The sequence below is a fragment of the Magallana gigas genome, chromosome 8 (genome assembly GCF_963853765.1).
Source record: "Magallana gigas chromosome 8, xbMagGiga1.1, whole genome shotgun sequence".
In the NCBI taxonomy this organism is placed as follows: domain Eukaryota; kingdom Metazoa; phylum Mollusca; class Bivalvia; order Ostreida; family Ostreidae; genus Magallana; species Magallana gigas.
In genome coordinates, this window is record NC_088860.1 from 18,230,257 (window position 1) to 18,250,801 (window position 20,545).

A 20,545-nucleotide genomic window follows, 5' to 3' on the forward strand; every position below is an offset into this window, starting at 1 on the left:
AAACTCCAGTGGAGTATCAAAAGTCATTATAAAAAAGGGTAAAAAGCCGATGGAAATTGTGTATTCGTTGAAGAATAGAAAGGCTTAAACTTGTGAAATTCATGTAGAGAAAACTATCAAAAACTGTTTGCAAGTGGAAGGAGAAAAAAGGTTTAAGACAGAAAAAGGGATTACTCTCATTGGTCCAAGTTGCCACCACATACGTCAAAAAATATATTGAACAAACACATTCAGGTCACATGTTTTATTTCAAAACGTTCATATTATCAATTAACACCATGTTATTAAGAAAATAAAAAAAAATATTCCTGGTTTTCCTGTTCTTTGTATAAAGCGCGATAACCGCTAGATTGAGTACAAATATTGACAGTTTCCTGAACATTAATTATTACACCGTATGCCATATATAATGTAACTGATTAAATACAATCAAATAAGTATACATATAGTATAGGTCTACTTACCAATAAAGAAAAGTTTATCACTTCCGCCTCTAAAGTGATTTAAAAAATGAGTTCAGAAAATTACCCCCAGAAATATATATCGAAGAGAATTTAAAATAAAGGCCCGATCCATCAATTTGTTTTGCACAGGAAAACGTTGGAACTTATTCATTGCACAATTACAGTAGCAAAAAGAAATGGAAAGAAAACGAAAGCAACAAAACATTAATTTTTATTAAAATTAAACTTGTATTATTATTTTAAAACAATTTTGTAATCTCAATTTAAACAGGCTTTTAGTGTTGTCCCACTTTAATTTCTCTTTTTGACCTTTGATTCATTATTTTATAAGTAAATGTACCCTATCAATATTCAATTTCCTGACAAAATCGGAATGCCTTTTTCTGACCACAGAGCTCAATTCTCGAATAAGCCATTAACGTTAGTCACCCGAAGAAAAGATAAGTTAATTCAATTTATCAAAACGGTGCGTAGAGATAATAATCACTGTAAATTAAAAAAAAAAAACCAATGCGGCTTAGACGCAGTAAATAATTAATTTGAATGTGTTAAGATGGATCTCAGGTAAAATAACAATTCTACAAATACCCGTCTCTTAAACAAATCATCCCTTGTCAATGCACTTGAAACGAAAAACATATTCATTCGATTTCCAATGTAATATATTTGATAGTGTTACGTGTAATTGAACTATGCGAAGTATTTTCTGATTAATTCATGGTTTACTGGTGCAAATTCATTTGATTTACACAATTGTAGCCTCAAAATCGTTATAATCGTCATACATTCTTTTAAAATCATAATTATATATCATATTTAATTTGTCATATACATGTATGCACAAAGCACGTTGCACAGTTTTTCTTTATAATACATAACCTACTTTGTTGTCGTTTAAACATCCTCATAAGGTCATTGTATATTGTGAACTTTGTAACTGAATCTCAAGGCCCAAAGTATGTTCATTTGTTTAACGTAGATGCTTATCTTATCAAACTCATACAAGGAAATAGTACTTTGATGATTTAATTAATTACAATGATATCTAACGGAAGTTTATACTTAAGTTTACATCATGGGAAAATGAAACTTTCGTTATTCTGATGGGCTTCGGTGTTTAACAGATTATTCATGTTGAAGGTCATTCAAGCATTTAATTTGCAACTTTCAATTACTGTTCATTATTTAGGGTGAAAATATAGCCTCTTTTCAATAAAAGAAACCGATCATTGCATCATTAAAAGTATAAAAGATTAATTAATGCGCTTTGATTATTTCATAATTTAGCCAATCTGTTTTAGACACAATTTTAATTAACGCTAATTTTTCACACTTAGCAAGTTACATGTACATTAGTCACAATCGCATCGAACGATACATTCCAAAAAGTCAGCACACTCATGATCATCAAATCAAAGCACACAATGTCATGTTATACATCATCAAAGCTGTTCTGAGTTAAGGGTAGTTATACAAACAATACAAACGAGGAAGATACAAACTACGCTTTTTTCATTTCTTTATAGTAGGTTATTATACAGGTAATTGTTCACAATGACAATAGTACCCTCTCGTACATGTCTATTTATATTTTCTGTCAGGATTTTAATATATTCCATAAAAGATCAATCGTTCCGTGGTGCCGTGCGTCGGCAATATCATTTTTACTTTTGTCATTCCAAGTTTTATCTCTTTAATGCTATAAAAAGATTGTCTGATGTAAGCAAATAATGATTACTCTTGCGTTATTTTTTAAAATTGCATACGTTCGTTAGATAAATATATGAATTAAATGGTTTTTTAAAGACAAACAGTTTTTATCATGCTAAGTAAAACATATTTATATTGTACCCTTAATCTGTGCAACATAAAAGGCGGACGTTGTTAACCCGAATGCCGGGCATTAACATCCTATGGATCTTTAACGAACCAGTACCTACACACTAAAAAAGTAACATCAATCAGTAAGTTTATAGGCACATTATGATGCCAATCCGTCGAGATATTCCTTATTCACAAGTTGTGGATATGTCTGAACCAAATGAATCTTCTACTATATGCGTTATCTCATCTGACTTATATACCTGAACGAAACATATTTTACAGTAAAAAGAGCCCCATGTTTCTTTGTTTCTGTTTTCATATCATGTAAAATGCAGTACTTGTATCTAATTCATTATCTTTGCTTACAATAAAACTAGAATATATTTCAATGATAGATTAATTAACAGCAAGAGATAATAAAGTATAACTACAAAAATGAACCATTTATCAAAGGATCATGCTAATAACTTTATAGCTAGAATATTGCTTTTCCAGTTCGAATAACTCAGTTTAGTGCTTTTGTAAATTGAAAAGATGGGATGATAATTCATTTAAAAATAATTGACTTGGAGGCACCATGTTTTTCCTTTCCAAGGTTGTTGGGTTATTTAGATCAAAATCGTCAAACGTAGGCTCACTATTATTAACACTTTTTGAAACATAATTTTCGGGAACAAAATGTCTTTCTCTTAGTTTTTGCTCGTCTGATTCATGTATATGATCATTTGTGATCCTTATATGCCGGAGGGATGAACCTCTTCTCCAGTTTGACACATTATTGTCAAAATACAATGAAGAGTTTTCAGACTGAGATCTCTTTAGTTGTTCGTGTTTAATGGGTTCTTCATAATCGAACACACGCAAATTGAGTGTATGATATTCTCCAGTATCTTTAGTCTCATCCGGTGTTCCTACCTCTCTTGTCATAAAGGCTGAAGATGTTGCCTCCAGTTTTCTGTCCTCGAATGTTTTGCCGTTTTTTGCCACTATGATATTTATATCGGCCATGTGATCGTAATTATCACGGGTATTGCCATGCATTTCATGCTGATATACTGGAATATCTATCAAAACAAAAACCGACAATGATAAATAGATAGATAGATAGATAGATAGATAGATAGATAGATAGATAGATAGATAGATAGATAGATAGATACTCACCAACAAATTGTCGCTGTTTCTTTGGTTGAGACCTAAAACGATTCGTACTATTCCTAAAGTTCAACTTATCATTTTTAATATCACTTCAAAATAACAAATGAATGTTTTAACAATCAGATTTTACCGTCGATAAATACAGATAAAGATGAAAATTACAATCCCGCATATAACAGGAATGATCCAATAGATTAGTCCAGTTGTTTTAAGATGTGATTTTGATTCTGAAAAATAATGTAGGGCTTTAATCTTTTACGAGACTATTAAAATGACATCTTTTGATTTACAGAAGAGAGCTGGATGGTTGTGACCATTGTTCTACTAATGAATGTGAGCTCTGGGTATAGATAGAGGGGAAAATAGATTAAACTCTAAAGCTAGAATATTTGAATTTGTACTTTTTACATAATGACCTAAAATACTACTATCACATGTCAAAGTTCTAGGCAGATCCTATGGTTAGTTCGTTGACCATCCAGCCTCCTTAATCAAATTCAATATATAAATAATAAACAAAATAAAATAAAGGATTAAATACACCAAAAAACATTAATCAAAGATAACGCATATTTTTAAATTTGTTTAAAAAAGACATACAAAGAAATAATTTTCGATATAGTGATTTGATACACGATCTTAAACTATTTTCTGGAGCTTTTTTTCATCTAAAATGTAGTTTGTATTATTGTTTTGAGTGTACAAAGATATACCATAATGTTTAATGTTCGTTTGTCTTTTCATTATCAAATTGCATTTATTAAATTTTTTGCATAGAATACAAAGGATTTACATAGAATAAATGAATCCCCTGACCACAGAACGCATTTTTCTAGAAGTATATTAAACTTATCAAAATTAAAGGTTCTAACCATCGATCGATAAAAGTATACCTGTGACAAATTTGAACCTTTCATATATGTGCTCAATATTGACAAATGTTTTTGCAGTGTAACTTTTTTGTCGTTTTAAATGAGTTTTGAAAAAAAAACCCACATTGAACGTATAGATACAGTAATTAGGAAACAGGCAGGATTTGGCTCAAAACTACAGTTTAGACCTGACAAAATTAATGATTACTATGATTTTCTTTCTCGATGTTTAAAAAGAATAAACTAGTGATGCAAAATTGGAAAAAAACGTACAATTCTTATCCAATAATAATCGCAGATTACCTTTGCAGTATCCGTCCTTGAGAATGTAATTTTTACAGCAGATCATTTCATAGCTAGAAAAATAATTCATAAATATATAATGAAATCGAAAATTGATTACACGAGTGTAATTCGATGATGTTTATGTAAAACTTGTTTCTACAACTCTGTCTCTCTTTCTCTTTCTTTCTTTCTCTCTCTCCCTCTCTATCTCTCTCTCTCTCATAATTGTTTTAATAATTAAACCCAGTCTTTATCAGAAATATGTACTATTTTCACACGTTTGAGTCGTTGTATCAATGAACTTATACATGGTTTGATGTGTAAGCACGACTTTATACATGTTTTGATTTGAAACTCAATGAGACGTTCATCGACAATAACTTGCAGACATTCATAACATTACCTAGTATTACCACATATTCCCCGAGAATCTGCCAAAAAAAAAAGAAAAAAAATAAGAAAATGAGGAGCTACTGTGGAATCATTTAAATTCGTGGGGGCTAATTTTCGTGGATTGTGACTTTTTTGCTCATTTGCGGGGATGTAATTTTTTGGATGCGTCGGTTACTGTTTCAGCAACAAAGAAAACTCTTTCCAAATTTGTTTTCGTTAAAGATTTAAATTCATGTGGGAGGGATACCCACGAATACCACGAAAATTGAGCCACCACGAATTCTAATGATTCATTAGTATTAAGTGTTTATTAACAATGAAAGAGCCGGTAATTTGTATTTGCCCTTAAAAATAAATGTATAGAAGATAGAGTGAAACAAAAATGTTATTCGTATAAAAAGTCTTATCAAAATGGAGCGGCGCATGAACTGGTGCGAAATGATTAAGAAATATCATGTAAATTTGACAACATTAATACAGTTAATGTTTAAGTATTGCTGTGGGGTTTTTAACGAATTTGTTATGAAATAATCGGATGACAGTAATTTAAACTATCATCAGTCATACAGATTATACATATATTACTGTCATCAATGAAACCTTTTCACTTTGATTGAAAAAAAATCTTTATTTTTCAATTTAAGTATTTCATTATTGCATCTTTTAGTTGTATCAATCTTCTATTAAATCTGTAATGGAGAATATTCGTTATCTAAATGATACTATTATAATTTTGCAAGCGGGGGTCTTAAAATCACTTCGTTATAGCTGTGTTCGTTATATACGGCATTTTTCTATTGATTCGTATAAGAACTTTGCTGGGGTATTAATAAGAATTCGTTATATCCGTAAATTCGTTATAATCGTGCTTATAATTTCTGGGTTTTGCTGTAGTTGTTTTACATATGCATGTTTTAAGTTCAGATATTTTGCAAATAGTTGAGTACATCCCTAACAAAAATATCAATAGTTCTAAATAGGTCTAATGAGGATGAGTTATAATGATGCGATTTAAGTACATGTACTTCGGTAAATGAGTCTTGCAAAAGGTTTCCTAAAATAAAGTTTGATTGTTGATTTTTTTTTTAGAATTCATGATTTAATTCTGAATGATATTGGTAATGCTAATTTTAACAGTTGTAAAATAAAAAACGGAAATACCTATGCATCCATGCTCATGATGACATTGTTCGTATACTTTGCAGTCACACTTTTCTGCACATAAATCCCCATACATGTTCGTTGGACATTGATCCGAGCAGTTTATGCCAAATGTTCCTTTTGCACATTCTACAATGGATTACACAATTCAAAATATTCTTTAAACTAAGACATGTGTTTCTCATCATAAGCAATTTTGATTGTATAGAATTTTACCTTGATAACAATCAGCAAACAATTGCAAGTTAGCACATACAATAAATATTAAATAAACGGCCTAAATTGCAACTAGGACGTTTCTGTAAATGTCATTAATCAGATTCTAACGGATATAACCGCTTTATCATAACGGGAATCAAAAATTGCTTTGAATTGACCATAAGATATATTATATGTTAATAAGCTGTTTTATATATGAGGCAAACTTTTGTTTCGCAAAACCTAATAATAGAGCTTTTACAGAATACTATCTCCATGCAATCTGCCGTCGGTATTTAATACAGTGTACCTATGCATAATTTGACATTAGAAATCGCTGTCAAAATTAAAGTATTTAGAGCTACATGCATATAAAATACCCATACTTACTATTGCAAGCACCACCAGCGTAAAAATAATTATTACAGCATTCAGTTATTCTGTAGAAAAAGGATTTTTTTAAAAATTGAAACAATGTAAAATATTTAATTGTTCTTTATAGCATTCAGTGTTGATACATTAATACTTATGAGGTGACAAAATACATGTCGCAAACTTAATTATTTTAACTTATGTTTAAAAGAAACTTACCCATTCGAGTTTGTGCAACTTCCAGTTGCGTTATTGCCTTCCGCTTAAAACAAAAAGTAAGATATTGAGTTATAAACAAATGCTTTAGCAAACAATCTCAGAGAGGACTGCTTGACAACATTATGAATTTGATCATCAATTCAATCAAATAAAAATTTCCTCGCAGAAAAGGAAATATAAGGAACAGGGAAGTATTGTAAAGACCATGTCATTCACATTATACATAGTTAAATACATGATAATTTATAAATACATGGTTAGTTTTTAATATGTTTATGTTTTAGATTACATTATATTCGAAGTATTTTGAACACTATTGGTACAAATCATTGGCATATGCATGTATACATTTAACTATATATAGCTAGTTGTCTGTCTTTATCTTTTTTATCATCTTTATCATAAATATTTTTATGGGCAGCGGAAAGGGTAAAAAATACATTTTATTTTTGCTCCGATGCAGGTGCGAAACATCGATGTGCGAAACATCTCAGGGCGAAACAGAATAGGTGCGAACTATCCCGGATTCCAATAATCGATGACGCATATTGCTTCTCAAAAAACGCCACCTGGCGTTTATTTGTGCGTTCGCTTGTTTCATGTTTATGTATGTTCGTTTTTCATTTTCATGTCTGTTGGTTTTACTTTTTGTGTTTGATTTGTATTTAGATATCTTTGGTTGATTTTATGTACATTATTTTTGCATAGAAGACTGTTGGTTTTGCACTTATGGTCATTGATAATATTATTTTAAATTGCTGAATAAAGTTTATCGTTGATTTTGTAAAATTGTATTTTTTGCCTTTTCCGCTGCTCATATATTTTCTAGTTCAAATATTATGTTCTATTGTCTTGAATTAATTCCTTTCGAATAGTTATAGACTAATTGTGTGCATTGTTTTACATCCGCAAGAAGGCAGCCTTTTTAAAAGTCAATTTTATGAAAAGGGATCCTTGTAATGTCTGGATATATTTGTAAATATATGAATCAAGTCATTCATGCTAAACGGATTCAAATATGCAAAACTAATCTTGTTTACATCTTATACAACTATCAACTTTGTCATCAATTTTGAAAAGATTGCATCTAAAAAGTATTTAGAGCTATATATAATACCCATACCTACTCATGCAAGAGCCCAGGGCATAACAAATAATTATTACGGCATTCATTTTCCTATGGTTATTTCAATTTTAATTATTTTATATGTGTAATTATACCCCTTTTTAAAATCATTTTCAGTAGCATATAATTGATAAATCTTTGAAGATGAAATCATTTATTTAAAAAAATCATTTCTACAAGTAAGTGCATAGAATATCTATAAAAAGTTTATCATTAGGAAATTTGACAAAAGCGGAGACAAAAGTTTTGAATACTAAGACCATTTATCTCTCCATCTGCATTTCATAAAGTTGCTCGATTTTTTATCGAAATGAATCATTTCCCCTTCTATAGTTTCTTTTGAGTTATTTCTGGCTGATTTATTTTTGCTTGATGCATCAACATTATTCCGACATCACACGTCCTATCGTTTTGTGGGAAGAATAGACACTAATCAGTTAGCTCTATAATACTTGTTATGCAATATGTTAATTACATCATGGAAATGTGGTATTGCATGCATACATCTGATAATTTTACATAATCATTCTACGTTCTGCAATGGTATCTTTGTAATGGTATGTAAACGTTGTGTCTGCATTTTGATAAAAACAAATCAACATGATCTGATGCGCTTCTAAAGTTTATTTTGGTTACCATCTATACTATTCTAATGACTTTATAGTTGACTTTATAAATTAAGTTTATCAAAGTGAAAGGTTTTTATTGGCATTACGTATTTCCTGAAAGAGATTAAATATTTGACATTGATATGCCTATTAACGTGTCCTTTATATTATTGAAATGTGGCATTGAATGCATATGTTTGATGACTTAACTTTATGGTACATGTATATTTAAGTACCTAATATCTAACCAAGTTACACACGTATAACCTGGGATGGAAAAGTTAAAAGTGGATTACAAAGAAGCCTAAATTGCTCCAACCCAGATTATACGAGCATAACTTGGGTAGATATTGCGTTCATTCCTTATAATTTAATTTTCTGTAATTTACCATACAAATTGAGTGCGTTTTAATTTTGAAAATGATATTAATCTGTTCAAAATTTAAACGTTATATCAAGCAAACTAGTACGGTTTTTGACGTTGGTGCATTGTGACGTGTCCTTTGCCGTGCAAACCAAGATATACCAATTTAACTCAATTTTTCTATCCAATCAAATGCCGCGTTACAACCAGAGTTAAATTATTCTGCAATGTTATTTTTAAAAGGGTATTTACATGTTGCGTCTACATATTAATTCAAACAAAACAATATGATACATGCGTAGTTTGAGTAAATTTTAATAAATAGACTATTATTATGGTATTTCTTTTCTAAATCTAAAAACGTTAAACAAGGTGCGTTAGGGTGGGTTTTTGTAAGACTTTTCGGACAAATATGTTCTAATTTGAAGAGAAATTATATTTAATTAAATAAAATAAATTTGTATTTGATGCCATGATTCATTACGAAAAAAAGAGGGTAAGCATTCTATTTTAAATTGCACTTTCAGTGCAGAGAGGTTAATTAATTTAATGCACCGTAGCACCAAAAGAAGAAACTTGACACCAACAATTTGTTTCGATTTTTTAAGCTGTGCTTGTAGATTTTTTTTAAATACTTAAGAATAAAACTTTTAAGACGGTTGCTTGCTGGATCCAACCCCCCCCCCTAAAGGAATCTTTATACTGACGAAATACACAATTTCAGTGTACATACAATAACTGTTAAAATATAATTTTTCACTTAAATATTTCTTTAAAATTATATCTTGAACTTTGTTCAAAATTCTCCAGCCATCAATTGCCTTGAATCTTGAAGTTCATCACCTGACTTGTATCCACTTATTGCAATATGAGTTGCATCGCTTTCTAGGCTTTTTTTTTTAAAACACATACAAAGATAACAGCAGACTGTTTTAGGGAAATAATATGCAACTAACAGATTAAATAAAAACAAAAAGACGTAAGGCAGTTGTTTGTAGCAAGACGTAACGTAACGTTGACCCCTGTATAATAAGCCAGAGACGCGTTTAAATTGACCCCTGTATAATAAGCCATTGTTGTAATTGTATTCGGAAGAGATAGAACTGATCCATAATAACCAAGCGGGTTTCAGGAAAGGTTTTTCTACTTTAGACCACATTCTTACTTTACAATTTTTATCCAATACGTTGATGAAATGTAAGAAAAAACTGTTCTGTGCTTTTATAGATTTCAAACAGGCGTTTGACACACTTTGGAGAAATGGTTTATGGTACAAGCTCTTAAATTAGGGTATTAATGGTAAATGTTTTAAATATATTACAAATATGTATAAAGGTATTAAATCACTCATCAAGATGAATGGCACGGTATCCGACTTTTTTTCTTGTAATGTTGGAGTCCGCCAAGGTGAAAATTTGTCACCATTTTTGTTTTCATTGTACATAAATGATTAAGAAAATTATCTTGTTGAAAAAAATATTGCTGGTCTGCAAAGTTTTACCACATCAATAGAAAATGAATTATGTATATATATAAAACTGCTTGTACTTCTTTATACAGACTATACTGTTATCTTGGCGGAATCTGGCGATGATTTGCAGAATGCACTGAATGAGTTTGAATGTTATTGTAAAGAGTGGAAATTAAATGTTAATATAGATAAAACAAAAGTATTAATTTTTTCCAAAGGACGAATGTGTAAAAGAGTTTTTTATTTCAACGATAGAGTTTTAGAAATTGTTAAAGAATTACCTTGGCATTATATTCTCAAGAACTGGCTCTTTTTTAAAAACCAAAAAACATTTATGTGACCAAGCCCAAAAGGCAATGTATGGTGTCATTAGAAAAATTAGACAATTTAACCTACCAGTTACATGTCAGTTAGAACTCTTTGATAAAATGGCTGTACCTGTATTGCTGTATGGTTGCGAAGTATGGGGTTTTGAAAAACTTGATAGTATTGAACGTGTTCACCTAAAGTTTTTAAAGCACATTTTATGTTTAAAAAGTAGTACTCCAAACTATATGGTTTACGGAGAAACAGGTCGTTTTCCTTTATCTGTAATTGTATTTACTAGAATGGTATCATACTGGTGTAAATTAATTTCTAGTACTAATACTAGCATTACAAATATATTATACCGGTACTTGTTGAATCAGACTGAAAATACAACCAGTACTAACCCTTGGATTGATTGTATTCGTCATGTTTTTAACTCATGTGGTTTATTAAATGTTTGGCATAGTCAGTTTTTAAATATTGTTAACCAAAAATGGGTTTCAACGGCAGATAAACAGAGATTACAAGATCAATTTATTCAAAAGTGGCATGCTGATATAAATAATTCATCAAAAGGAGTAATATATAAAATTTTTAAAACAAATTTTGATATGAAAAATATTTAGATATTTTACCCCTGAAATTCAGAAAAATTCTTGGTAAATTTCGTACTTCAAATCACCATCTACCAGTTGAACTGGGAAGATGGGAGGGTATCCCATTAAATGAAAGATTTTGTCATCTCTGTAATACAAAACGTATAGCCGATGAATTTCATTATATTTTAGAATGTGATGCAATATCACAAGTCCGGAACAAGTTTATAGACAAAAAATTTTCAGCTAGACCTAATGTGTTAAAATTTTCGTATTTTGTGACAACATGTAACATGAAATTGCTGAGAAAATTGTGTATTTTTATATCAAAGATATACGTGGTAGTCTGTCCTCCATAAGTTTCACTTTGTATAACTTTTCCTAACTCTATAACCTTTATATTTATATATGTTTACCTCTGACCAATTTATATGTTTATTTTAATGTTATTTTTGTCCTCATGTACCATATGTTTGAAATGGTTTTGAGCGAATAAATGAACTGAACTGAACTGAGCGACGGTTTTATGGAACGGGGTCAGTAAAAGGACGTCATAAACATTGTCGCTGTCTTGACACTACAATACCAAACATACTTGTACATCTTTTGCAGGAATAGCTTACTATTACTGGTCAGACAAACAATTGGATGTTTTAAATCAATGAAAAATTCATATAACGGAAAATGGATGACGGAACGTCTCGAAAAATATCCCAATACTAAAACATCGCAAATGAGTCTAAGTACAAGTGAATCAAATTGTCCACAACAAGAATCCATTCCTTTTAACTTCATTTCAGCTGCAGAGCATACGTGTTTGAAATAATTGTTCAACGACAATATAGATTAATATGTAATTATTCAAATATATATATTCGCATCCCGAATTTTGAATAAAATACACTATTAATTACAAAGTTAATGCAATATGGTACATTTATTCTTTTTTATTAATTACACACAATCTGGAAAGTGCTTTTCTAAAAGGAGTGTGACTGTTGCGGTATGATTAAAAAAAATTGAATAGGATTACATCGATGATATAACATTTTATGATTAATTTGTATAAAGGGTATCTGGGTTTTTTTTTATCAATGTATTCCAAATTTAAACCACGCTGGATTAAATAAACATTGACAGTCTTTAAACACGCAATTATCTTATTTATATACTTTTAAGTACTTCCTTATCAAATTTGTTGATGGTTAATAAAAGGTCTAGCAAAGATGAGTGCAATTCAATACTAAGCTGAAAGAATCTTTAGTAGCATTTTCACCATTACATAAGGTTTGATTAAATGTAGGAATTATGTAATGTTAAAAAGGGTTTTAAATATCATCATTTATTTTTTAATTATATTATTAGTTTTACACTAGCTTTGAATTGAAATGAAATAAAAGAATACCTATACATCCATGTACACGATTGCACACTTGGTTTTCTTCGCATTTACATATGTTTACACACAAATTTCCATACATATTGTCTGGACATTGGTCTGAGCAATTGTCTCCAAATGTTCCTTTTGGACATTCTATAATGAAAAACGATTTACACATTTATGATTTTAACAAGTTGCTGTCCTTTAAAAAAGGACTACAATACGTGGACCATTCGCATGTGTTTCCAACGAAAGCCTTAAGATTATCAGAGATTCCACCGATCGACTCTACCCTCTGCTTTTAACCACTAAATTTGTACGTTGTATTACGCATGTATACATGTATGTATAGCCCTGACTTTTTATCTCAGAATTTAAAGGGTTCATACTTCTAAAATAATTATGATCTATCTATGAATGAAGTTTGCATGTATAGTATCAGGCATTCGGTGAATTCTACTATTTGCGCACACGTTACGATTTCACACTACTTTGTTAACTATGCAGTGACAGCTTTGTGTAAATTAAAAATTTCATATTTTGATGCATTTTTCTTGAGATTTAAACTTTTATACAGTGACATAATTATTCAATTATACGAGGGATGTTCGGAAATTATTGAGACAAATCGATTATTTTCTTTTTTAAGGGACGAATTTTGGTGAAAATTGGCATAGACACTGAAGAGACACCAACAAATAATAAAACAAAGTAATATAAAAGAATATTTAATATTTTGTTTACGACAGTAGATAAACAAGCCGGTGGTCGGGGTACCCGGCGCAGCCATGAACACGGATATTAAACAACTTAAACATCTACTTTATAGGTGTCTGTAGAATTACAGTTAATGATAAAAGAAATCAAATTAAATATGTTCATTTTGCTATTCTTTGCGACTAACTGTTGATTAAGTTTCACTGCTGTTCGAGTTGAAATATGGATATGGTACACATATATTTACCATACGATAAAAATCTGACAGCGACTTTACATTAAATTTTGACGTCAAGGCGGCGCAACGAAAACCATCAAACTGGTGGAAATCTCAGAATAAGACCTTTTAAGGCCACGCAATTGTGTAAAGAAAACTATACAGTGACAAGACAAGGTATAGAGCTTCAGTTCATATTTTTTTCACTGATTGTTTAACTAGAATTAGGCCAAAGGGATTAATAAACAGGTACTTTTGACACACTAACTGTTGCCAACAGTTCTAAAATATGTAAAAAATGACTACAGGAGACATTCTCAGTAATTAGACTTTCGGGTAAAAATAACTTGATTTTTTCTCTAAAAAAACCAAGAATGAGAGAAAATGTAAATGATGACATCTTGAAATTAAAACAAAAGATGAGAAATGAAGAATAATTCTTATTTCAGTTCGTTTGTAAGGTGTTTAAAACACGGGAGCAATAAGAAGAGTTAAAATGACGTTGCGAAAAGTTTGCGGTTGCGCCGGGTTACAAGACGAAGGCCCGTTGGTCAGTTTACCAGGAATGGTCTATTCATGCCACGAACAAGAAACTTTTCACATTGATAAACTCTATCCTGATTTACGTTTTGGTGAAATTTCAAGAGTTTATCTTTTTAACTAAAAGAATAAGAGAAAAAGTCTCAATAATTTCCGAACAACCCTCGTACTTAAATGCTTAAAAAACTTTAATCGGGAAGTTCTCTAGCCTCGCCTACTACAAAAGAAAAGTTAAGTTACATGTGTATTCGGAAAACAACAACACATTGCAAATTATGCTATTTGATGCATGTTGTAGTTTCGGAATAACATTAACTTATTTCATAATACTGATAGTTCATATCACATGCCAATCATTTCTTTAAAAGGAATACTTTGTTTCTGTACTGTTTACCGACAACTTTACAATTACAGCGCCTTTGAACTTATGTGTGCATATGGCACGGAATCCCGATCCCAATTCAAATAAACGTGTGCTAGCCTGGTTCCCTGAGCTACCCACTACGCACAGGAATCAGACTAGCTCATGCGCAGGCTTAATTTTCCCCATAGCATCCGGTTTAACCTCGCTTATATATTTTCTGTGTGGACCTCTGGGTCCACGCAAAAAGCGTTTTCTACATATTAAGGCTTTAAAGGTATGTATTGATAAATACAAAACATTATGATTATACATGTATAAAAGTATCCAACCTATTAGTAAGGAACATGTTCCTTATCTTTGGCAAACAAATTATTGGATTCAGAAATTATTGATAATGAAGCCCAGTTTTAAATGAGGACGTAGATAGTTGATGATATGAATCTATTCGAATGGAAATAATCACTTTAACATCGCGGAAATATAAATATTGTTGTGATTTTACAGTAATGCATTCTTTTTGTAAACAAAATGCATTTACATGTAAGTATTATACTATGTATGCTCTTTTACTTTTACAAAAACTTCCATTAAGTACTTATTTAGCATTAGGTATACATTCAAAAAAGTGACTAAGAGCTATACTCACGAGTGCATGTACCATTTACGTAATGATAATTAGTGCAGCATTTATGTTCCCTGTAACAAAAACTGATGTTAATTTTAAAATTTAATTGAACAATATTTAATGAATTACTTTTCTGGTAATTCTTGTGATGGGAAAAAATCTTTTTTTCAGATGGTATAAAATATTTAAGAAAGGTTTTGGTTAAAAAAGTTAGAATTTATTGATACATGTATTACTTAACACTCCTTGTAAGATGACAAAAGAATTATTATAACTAGTTTCATTAATTATAAAAAATAAGTTATTACTTACTTTTCTGAGTGGATACAGTTTCCAGGTGCCTTATTGCCATCTACTTTCAGCAAAAAGGAAGACATCAAGATAAAGATAAAAGTAATTCCTATAACCCCAAGACCGTTGCTTAACAACATGATGAGTTTGAGCATCATTTAAATCGAATGAAAGTTCCCTCCTAAAAAAGGAAGTATATTAGACAGGGAAGTATTGTGAAGACCACGTGATTTATAATTTGTATACAAACATGTCTAGCTGTTGATATTTAATGATTACAGATTACACCATAGAATTGTAGTATTGTGGACGACACCCTTTAATCATACACATATTATGTTTATGTGTACATTTACTCAGTTGTTAATTTCTATTTTATAACAGATTGCATCATAAAAATCAACCCTCTCCATTTTTTGTTATATGTAAAATATTCTATTTTATTTTGGATTTAAATTTTCTTGTGATTTTCTTCAGATGAATTATATGCTTTTTTTAAACACGGAAAGGAGGCAGCGTTTGATAGGGCCGTTTTGATAATGTTAGGATATATTGTAAGTCAATAATGCTAAACAGAATTAAAAGCTAAATTGTATTACTAACATAGTTTTCACCTTATTTAACTCATAATTTTGTCATCAGTTGTCCAGATTTAAAAGAATATTCCGTTATGTATTTAAACAGACATGATATATAAAAATCGAATCAGACGAAATAATTTCTTGATGTGAACAAAAAAAAACCAAATAAACAAACAATAGATTTTATTTCTGCAAGGAAATATATACATTTTTTATAAAGAGTTATCACAGAATTTGGAATGATTAGTATCTTGTGTATTCTCAAAGCCAATGAAGTGATGGTAAGAGTAATATGAAGACCTCTGTAGCTGTACTTGCATTTCAATACACTGCTGCTGTTTTAGCAATAAGAAATATTTCGGTTATTCATGGGTGTTTTTAATTGAAAGACTATAATGACAATATTACACATTATGTTAATTCGGGTTTTTATTGCTGAATCAACGACATTATTCCGACATCACATGTCTCATCGTTTCGTTGGGAAAATGTACACGTTTCCTTGAGTTCTCCAACACTAGTTACGCAATATGTCCATTCCATTATTGAAATGTGGAATTGCATGCATACATCTGATGATTTCACACTATAGTAAATTCTGCAATGGTAATTTTTTTTGAAACGGTATATAAATTTTGTGTCTACATATTGATGCAAACAAAACAACATGATCTGATGCGTTACTTGAGTTTATTTTGGTAACCGTCTGTACTATTTTAATGGGGGTTTTGTTTAACAAAACAAAATGTTCCATTTGCTTAAGGGATTTCCTGAAAAAAAATTAATTCGGTTTACACTCATGAGAAGTAGATTTCAAGTAGGTTAGAATCAATAAAACAGCTGTGCGCCAAACGAAGCATATGTCAATGTACAAAATTTTGTTTTATACACTAACAACGATGAGGAAAAAATAAAGTAATTTACTTAATCAAATTAAATTTACTTTAAATCGATGTTTTTTTTTAATAACACAACATTTATTAGTATAGTTTCATATGAAATAAGTTCAAAAAGCGTGCCTGTTTTGTTAAATTAGATGGTTGACATCAAGAAATTTTAACGTGTTACGTCAACATTTAGCACAATAACTATTGAAACAATCAAAATTGTACATTAGTTCATTAAATATCGATTTTGTAATCTCTCTTTGACAGATTCGTAAAAGAAACGCTTATTGAACAGATTTATATCCATTCCGTACCGTAGATCTTTTAACATAAAGTACTATTAAAACTATTAAAAAGTCCAACAAAAACTCACAACCAAAATTCTTCACAAATCTTTCATTAACGTGAAGATTGCATGCATAAAAAGACATGAAAGTTGATATTTGACAAAAATATTACATTAATTTTATTGATTGGCATAAATCGTACATGTTTACTTAACATAACATTTTCTCAACGAAGTATGTATGAATGTATCCACATTTATTTTACTTTTTCATATTTTACACATTTTCCACAATTTACAGGGATATATACATACATTGGAAAAATGCTTTCTTTCTTTCAACGGATTTTTAACTTTAAATTAATTTTCTCAACGAATAATCTTATCAAGGATTGACAGAACATCATTAATCTAAATACAGGGCATAACAGTACTGAAATTTTACTAGTCAGTACCTAACCATTAAAAAAGCAACTACAACTCAGTAAGTGGAACAATGTTGTATAAAACAAGCTACCACAGGAAAAAAATCATTTGTTTTCAGTACATTGAACATGATGAAGATTTGCACTGAGTCAACTGAATTTTAAATTTAAAAAACGTCTGGAATGGACACTAAATGGCAGTCAAATTCAAGTTATCTTTCAGACATTTGTCAGTTAACAAAAACGTAGACTATGATACGGCATTGAAAAATGGTTTTCATGGAAAAGATAAGTGCAATGGCAAATGTTTTATCAACATTTTTGTGTCTTTTCATAACTATCTGATTACAACTGAGTAGTAAATATTTGAATACCTTTGCTAATGCTAGAACTACTTTTTTTCTATCAATGAATACTCTCGTGTATTTTTCATTTACACGTAGATAATCTTATATATGTCACAAATCACCATAAATTACATTACTCACGCTTATCACCATACAATTAAAATATTGCTTTCCGGAGTTTTCAGAATAAGACATCTAAACAGGCTCATGTTTAATGGGTTCTTCGTAATCGAACGTCTGCATAATCGGTGTAAGATATATTTCATTATCATACTCTGCCTCAGAAGTTCCAGTCTCTATTGTAGTAGCATCTACGGATGTTTCTGTGAATTTTCTCTTGTCGACCGTGTTGCTGTTTACTGTCTTAAAGATATCGACCAGCTGATCGTACTCATCACGACCAGTACCATGTATTGCGGGCTGATAGATTGACATATCTTGCAAAAAAGATCGAAAAAATATTAGATTGATAGTTTTTATAGATAAATAAATACCTGTAGATAGATAGATAGATAGATAGATAGATAGATAGATAGATAGATAGATAGATAGATAGATAGATAGATAGATAGATAGATAGATAGATAGATCAAAAAGTAGATATATTCCTCACCCACAACATGCCGATGCCTATTTGTTTGAAACCTGAAACATTTTGAATGTTCTTAGATTTAAATCTGTTTTATCAAAAATTATGATTTTTTAATTCTAAAATAAATCCTGCCTTACCATCGACAAATACATATCAGAATGAAAAATAGTATTGCAAATATTACAGGAATGATCCAGTAGATAATGGTTGTAGTCTGTGGTTTTGAACCTGAAATAATACAGTATGTTCAGTTTTTATCTACCTTTTTATTTATTTTTTCTCTGGTATAGGGCACATATTCCAAAGGATAGCAATATATGTTGAAAATAAAACATACTCTAAATTTAGAGTGTGTTGTAATCATAAACGTAACGAAAACTAGTCTAGTAGTTGTTCTACATACTTTCATACAAGTATTTGTTTACTTAACAGATAAGTTGATTCAAATTCTAAAATTCCAATTTTCATGAAAATAAAAGTGTACTTATGTAGTGCCTGTGTATATAAGTTCTACGTCAATACTAACAACAAAATGAATTTAAATAAGATCAAAACCAATAATACTGGTTATTACTTGTACTTGGTGGTTTCAATAAAAAGAAACATGTATGACTCGCGTACAAAACATATGATAGAAAAAAAATAATCGTGACTAGATTTATGAACTACTATTTTTATACATACACTCAACAAAACTATGTGTTTACCCTGATAAATCGAACATTTGAAAATAACGAAATAAAATTGTATGAGATTTGCAACGTGTTGTAGCTGATAAATCTTTACCTAAGTAGCACATATACATGTAAAAAAAGACAACAAAGATTAAAATCAACTATCCATGATGAAACGTCAGAACATTAAATTGGTATTTTTTCTGCAAGTGCTTATTTAATATAAATAGCAATTTTGTAGTATATGATATTATCATTTGGTGATAGTTTCAAAAGGAAAACATACTTAACATGGCCAAAATTATCATTGAGAAAACAAATAAAGCCGTTTAAATATTGGTGTCTGAATTGTTTCTTCGACAGATTGTACTTACGAATACTTTAAATTTGTTATAATTCATTTTGTCTTCGATATTGTTTTAAATATCAAGCAATCCGAAGAAAACTTTATTTTGATATAATTTTTTCTTCCACAAGTATAACGTTATTTTTATCGGCAACTTAAAACAATTTAAAAGATCCAAGCAAAGATTAACCACACCGGAAGTGTTTGTGATATTTAGCAAAAGTCAAGGTCAAGTGTCTCAACCAGGGGTCAAGGTTAATGCATCGTTCTTAACTATCCTGGAAGAAGACTTTGAACTTTCAAATTTCTATGGTCTATATATTTACCTATATTCAAGCATTCAAGAGCTTTATCACATTCTGCCATACTGCATTGGCAGAATTCAACACACAATAAACCGTAACGACCCATAGGGCATTCTTCGGAACAGTTTATGCCATATTTTCCTGGTAGACAAGCTGAAATACAAATAGAATGAAAAACTGAGCTAGAATGATATCTTCCTATTTGCCTATTTACCAGTATGAATCATATCTTACTGTCTATATGCTTTTCCTAACATTCTTTTCTCCTAAAGTGAATTAATCTAAAGAAGTTTAATTTCCCTTTTTAACATACAAAAAAAACGGTTCTACTATTTGAAATAAATCTGTAAATTTCGAATAACTATTTAATTTTATGGGAAAACTTTACTTTTCATGCGCGATTCATATGGTATTTGGTGATTGCATTTGTTCATTTATAGAATCATGGTATTTTAATAACCTATCAAGCTATCATGCCTTCTTATGAGAACACGGAAATCGAGCTTAAGCAGGTAAATGAATTAAATTGGTCCACACTGTTTGTCTC

The 20,545-nt window shown here is 30.2% G+C and overlaps 2 protein-coding genes across 2 annotated transcripts; both read right to left on the bottom strand.

Annotated features, from left to right (window-relative positions):
• Positions 1-250: 250 nt before the first annotated feature.
• On the bottom strand, positions 251-15,731 carry LOC136270792 (protein draper-like). Its single transcript, XM_066069476.1, has 11 exons — positions 15,577-15,731; positions 15,286-15,335; positions 12,826-12,954; positions 6,947-6,989; positions 6,746-6,795; positions 6,158-6,286; positions 5,007-5,034; positions 4,622-4,674; positions 3,577-3,673; positions 3,453-3,484; positions 251-3,352 (listed from the first exon to the last, which is right to left on the bottom strand). Exons 1-11 carry the CDS (start codon positions 15,711-15,713, stop codon positions 2,799-2,801), a joined length of 1,302 nt encoding a protein of 433 aa, XP_065925548.1. The 5' UTR covers positions 15,714-15,731; the 3' UTR covers positions 251-2,798.
• Positions 15,732-17,567: 1,836 nt separating this feature from the next.
• LOC105319750 (uncharacterized) lies at positions 17,568-20,162 on the bottom strand. Its single transcript, XM_066070170.1, has 4 exons — positions 20,020-20,162; positions 18,811-18,901; positions 18,695-18,726; positions 17,568-18,518 (listed from the first exon to the last, which is right to left on the bottom strand). Exons 1-4 carry the CDS (start codon positions 20,102-20,104, stop codon positions 18,277-18,279), a joined length of 450 nt encoding a protein of 149 aa, XP_065926242.1. The 5' UTR covers positions 20,105-20,162; the 3' UTR covers positions 17,568-18,276.
• Between the last annotated feature and the right edge of the window lie 383 nt (positions 20,163-20,545).